Source organism: Nicotiana attenuata, unplaced genomic scaffold (assembly GCF_001879085.1).
Source record: "Nicotiana attenuata strain UT unplaced genomic scaffold, NIATTr2, whole genome shotgun sequence".
NCBI classification, from domain to species: Eukaryota; Viridiplantae; Streptophyta; class Magnoliopsida; order Solanales; family Solanaceae; genus Nicotiana; species Nicotiana attenuata.
The window spans coordinates 159,684-165,107 of NW_017671652.1; the positions used below are offsets into that span (position 1 = coordinate 159,684).

Here is a 5,424-nt window from a genome sequence, read left to right on the forward strand (position 1 = left end):
AGCTTAAATTCAGAAGCATCAACTTTCCTCACTGAATGGCTCTTGTCTTTCTGGAGTTCCCAGCAATGAACCTTTGTCCAGTATGTGATATCTTAATGAGGCCGAAAGAGCTTTAATTATAAGTCCATACAGAGACGAGGTGATTTTAAGCTATTCAGATGGCAATCCTTCAATTTGATGCTTGAATAGTCACATCTAACTAACACTAGCTCTTCGCAATGCAATCTCAATTTTTTGCAAAACTTAGAATAGATGTCAAATGCTCAAAATAGAGATGTCATTGATGTTCACTTTCACACTGGTTCTCATTGCGCAGCTTACGCACATCTCAACTAATACGGCGGACTCCTGCCATCTTCCACCAATAGGGATACCAAACAACCTGCTCACCAAGTCTTTTATGACTTTCTCAAAAGCAATATCATCACAGATATGCGTTCCCATCCTTCCCTTGTTATCTAAGAGGAAAGATTATGGAGTTCAAAGAATCGGCCAAACAAAAAGAAAATGAATTAACAAGCGAAGATTATGCTCCATTCAAATAGAAAAAAACAATAGTTCTCAATCCGAATTCATTCCATCAAAACCTTAGTTCAACAGACACTTCTACACATAAGCTTACTTTCTGGATCCAAATACGAATTATCACACAGCAAAATTGTCCAGCCAAACACTTCTTTCTTTTACTTTTTCCTCATTTCTTTTTACTTTCTAGCCTAAGGTCCAAAAACTAATCCATAATTTGATGTGCCCTAAAGACCAAAACTAGAGCCCTTATCTTATTCTGCATCAGCCAAAAACAATATAGTGTACCAAACTGTTTGGAACTCGGACCATTGATGCTAATCATTCCACGCTGGGGTAGAATTTATCGCATGGGCTGCTGGTTGTAATGATTCTTCTCTTTCTTCTTTGCTGCAGCAAGCTTGGCACTCCTTGCAGCAGCCTCTATCGCGGCAGCTCTAGCAGCACCATCTGTCTCTTTACTGGATTTCTTTTTCTTTGCTGAAGCTACCCTTTTCAGCTTCTCCTTCACATCTACTGTTGATGCATCTTCTACTTGTTGAGCTCCTCCTCCAGTTTCCTCTGGACCAATAGTGGCATCTGAGCTGTTGGGCTGATCCTCTGATTCCTTCACCTCCTTGGATGCTTTATCCTTCTTTTTCTTCTTCTTTGCGTTTTTAGGCTCTGTAACCACCCCATTTTTCTTTTCCGCATCCTCACCTTGCTGAGACTCTTTCTTCTCGTTGGCAACATCTGCAATTATACAGAAACGTTTAGGAAAATCCACCTTCAGATACCCATAGAGTCAAACTAGTCATCTTAACCACAAGATGACCAACAAGTGCTAACCAAAAGAATAAAGAGTAGACATGTTTAAAGAGTCGATAAAATGTAAGGGAACAGATCAGTCTTAAGGACGTGAGATCAATTTCATCACCCAACTTCAATTATTAATTTACTAAAAATGGAACGGATAGACTGCTGCCGTCATCAGAATAGAGGCAAAAGAATTACCAGGTAACTCGTCTGGACCTTTCTCATTTTGTGCAACCCCAAAATCAGCTAAAAGTGCCTCCAATTCAGCAAGCTCTTTTTTCCTTCTCTCTTTCTTTGATAGCTGTCTCTCCGCTTCTTTAGGAGCTGACGGAGCTTCTATCTTTTGGTCCACTGGCTCAGCACGTTCTGGAACCTCAGGTTCGTGGTCATGGTCCTCCTCCACATCTTCATCTTCATCATCATCAAGAAGGTCTTCTTCGCTTTCTGTTTCCTGCAATTCAACCTTCTCAACTAAACGATCAGTATATGTGCTATACTGACTCAGAGATGTGTTCAAATTTTTATGGCTACCAAATATTGCAATATCTTGTGTGCTTATTTACTTCCTTTTCCTTCTCTATTCTCTTTCTATCCCTCATGAAAGAGGAAGGGATTCATCGCTAATAATTGGAGAACAAATCAACACGGAAAACAAACATATGAGTAAGGCATCAACAGAACATTAAATCCTTAGGCAATATGAACACACCTAAAGAGTATATTACATGCAGGGAACAAATTATTAACTTGTGAATCTCCTGTGCTAAAAAAGAACGGAAAATCCTAGTTATTTTTGCAGCCATAAGCGCCAAAAATTCCAATTTTAAAGAGACAAATTTCTTGGGACCTAAAATCACATAAGGAAGTCGCCTGAAAAGACCAACAATCAATAAATATGGACTTAACTAAAACGGAATACAATGGAAACAATCATCCGTATATGCATATCAACTAGCTGGAACTCCGAATTAAGGCCTAGTTGTTATTGTTTCACATACATTATGTCTGGCTTTTGCAAGGAGTTTCTCAGCTTGGTCAGAAAATAGCATGTTAGTGTAGATATAAATGTGAGATAAAACTTCTATTTTAGAGAACAAGAAGACATATTATTTCCTATTGAAATTGACTGGGTCTGAATAGAGCAAACCGGGTAGGTGGGGTGGGGTGGGGGTGGGGGCTAGCTTGGAGAAAGGGGGTTCAATTGAATCCACTCTGCTAAAATATTATACTGCAAAAATAGGGTACGCTATTGAATCCCCTAGACATTAGGAAAATTTCTAGTAAAAGGGCAAAGGGGGTTCAAAAGTGCTTTAGGTTTCAAATAGAAGTAACATTTCTGAATCCCCTTGTATAAAATCCTCGCTCCGCCAATGGAGCACACCCCAACTAGTTCAGGATTGAAGCATAGTAGAGTATTAATTCTGCTTTGATAAGTAAAACCTAGTTCATAATTAATTAATTAATTATCTTTGCTTGTTTCATCGACTTCCCACATATAATCATGAATCATCGAACTTCTAAATAAATAGCATACTATTATCAAAAAGGTAAAAATAAAATCTATCACACTCATATCCATGAAATAAAATTCACAACATTTCCGAATCCAAAGTACATAACACAGCATAAAAAAGCAGGCATAAAAGGGCAATTACCTCAACAGGTTCAGGCTTCTTTTCAGACTCATTCGAACCCAAAAAAGACTGAAGAGGAGCAGTAGTAGCATAGTAATCATCATCATCCTCGTCATCAACATCAGCCCAAGATTTCACAGTCAACGGCGCTGGAGCCCACAAAACTTCCGGCTCCTGTTCTTTCTTCGATGACGAACCTTTACTACTCTTAGATTCTTTATCAGAAGACTTCTTCTTCTTCCTTAAACTATCAAGCGCCGCAAATACATTCGAATTACCCCCCATCATTTCTACCTACTTTTTTAAATAAACCCAATTTTCCCAATTTAAATTGGGATTTCGTTCTTCTTCTTCTTCCTCTAAAAAATGATAGAAAAAAGGGCAAAACAAATAAACCCTAAGGTTTGTACTTCAGCTTTACAAATGGAGAATGATGGATTTAGTTAAGATAAAATTTTTAGGGTTTTGGAGAAGCTATTGATGGAGAAATGGGGTTCATTAGTAGATAACGGGATGAGAGAGGAGAAGAAAGAGAAGTTTATATACTTGTGGTTTATTACAATTGCTGCATTACATTTTATGTTTTTAGTAGACAGACACGGATTTTATGTATAATATCAATTTTGTACCCTGATAGTTTAACTAATTGTAGTTGTAACCTCTATACAATGTAACTTATATTCCAGAACTATTTTGTTAGTTTAGTCACAAACTCACAGAAAAGATTGCAGTGGCAAAATATATGCAATTTATTTTCATTTGTCTAAGTTTTGATCGGCATAATAATCTGTATTTGTACTGATATAAGGTAGCAATATTCGCTACTCGATAAAATAATTAAGATATGCACAAGCAGATTCGGATACTATCATCAACTAAAATAATTGTCCTTTAGGTAGTATAATAGGTGATAATTGCATGCAAAATGGATATATACGATACGAAACTCATTATCATCTCGTAAAGTCATTAACATTAATATGTTATGCAAAAACATTTACTTATTATATAAAGTAATCCCAAAATTACATACTTAAAACACCAACTCGACCTTTTAATTTTTATTTTATTCCTTATAAATGGCATAATTCAAATTCTTGCTTTGCGCACCATTCACTTCAAAGACATATATATTACAAGCTCGTGAAAAACATATCATTTTAGAGTATTTTGACAAAATTACCTTGTATAATTACAGCTTGTTTGGATGGTTGTTACGTATCGTTTCATAATGTATCATATCGTACTGTATTGTATTGTATTGTACTGTATCGTTTGATAAATACAATGTTTGGATAGATTGTGTCGTTTGCCGTCGTTTCATGATATCACGCACCAACAGTATGAAGAATAAACTTGCAATATTATAAAGAAAAATTATGATACAGGGTAAAATTATTATATAAAAAAGTAGAGTAAATGATAAAATAAAATTATTTAATAATAATGAAGGGTGAGGTTGAGAGAAAAAGACAAGGTAACGACGCGACCACACCAAATCAGCCGTTACATAAAGTGGCACATTTCGTCGTTATGTAACGACAGATTTAACGATACGATACAATAAAATTTAAGTAACAATCAAAACAAACATTGTATTTAAAGAAACAATACGATACAACACAATGGGTAACAACCATCCAAACAAGCTGTTAGAAAAAGAAGGAAATTTGAATTTGATCAAGCGGTGGACTGGTTATAAGGCCATTTAGAAACCAGAGTAAACTTATGAGGATCTTTTAGAATAATAGAAGTCTCTAAGGACCAACACCAAAAAATGCATTTTGGGGACTATTTATCGATTTACTTAAATTTGCGGATTTTTCGTATTGCTTACCATATATCACAAATAGAATGTTAACTCCAACACAAACATGACTGGTTGTCTGATTCTACGGACTAAACTTCATCAATTACAACTAATACATAATTATAAGTTAATAACTTATAACATGAAAAGTTCACTTTGAACTAATATACATGTATACTTTTTAGTGATAGGTCATTAATTTTATAATAATAAATTAATAATCATATCCAGATATCTAAAGTCAATTTATAACATTATTGATACAACACAAACAATATTATATCATTCCGTCACCAAAGATGATGTTTTATTACGCTGCTGGTTTTTAACGTAACTATTCTTCCGCGATTTCATCTAGCTTTTTTATGTTTATGCTAATGGTAAAAAAGAAGCAGCAAAGAACAGTTTTAGGCACTAGCAATGTGACGACCCAATCCTCCCTACGTCTGATGTCGTGACGGCACCTATTCTCTACGATATATTAGCCTAACATTTTGCGGAAAACCAAAATTTGAAAGCAAAACTTTAACAACCAACAGCAATAGATATTTAAATAACTGACAGAAATGCCGCTCGGCATATATAATAACCAACTCTCGTACTATACACAAAATTCTCCCAAGACCCGAACACCGTAAGTCACAGCCTTCTAAGATTTAT

General features: G+C 35.5%; 1 protein-coding gene across 2 annotated transcripts; it reads right to left on the bottom strand.

Annotated features, from left to right (window-relative positions):
• Window positions 1–512: 512 nt before the first annotated feature.
• On the bottom strand, window positions 513–3,488 carry LOC109209507 (nucleolin-like). Of its 2 annotated transcripts, none has more exons than XM_019372788.1 (3): window positions 2,976–3,488; window positions 1,519–1,771; window positions 513–1,257 (listed from the first exon to the last, which is right to left on the bottom strand). In XM_019372788.1, the coding sequence occupies exons 1-3, from the start codon at window positions 3,240–3,242 to the stop codon at window positions 869–871; spliced, it is 909 nt and encodes a 302-aa protein (XP_019228333.1). In that variant the 5' UTR covers window positions 3,243–3,488; the 3' UTR covers window positions 513–868. The 2 variants fall into 2 exon arrangements, with proteins under 2 accessions (XP_019228333.1, XP_019228332.1); XM_019372787.1 differs by having other exon boundaries at window positions 1,519–1,783.
• Window positions 3,489–5,424: the final 1,936 nt, after the last annotated feature.

Coding starts and splice junctions, on each gene's coding strand:
- LOC109209507 (XM_019372787.1), bottom strand. CDS start 3,242: ATGATGGGGGGTAATTCGAATGTATTTGCGGCGCTTGATAGTTTAAGG. Junction 1,784..2,975: donor AGAAGCCTGAACCTGTTGAG/GTAATTGCCCTT, acceptor TTAGTTGAGAAG/GTTGAATTGCAGGAAACAGA. Junction 1,258..1,518: donor AGGTCCAGACGAGTTACCTG/GTAATTCTTTTG, acceptor GTATAATTGCAG/ATGTTGCCAACGAGAAGAAA.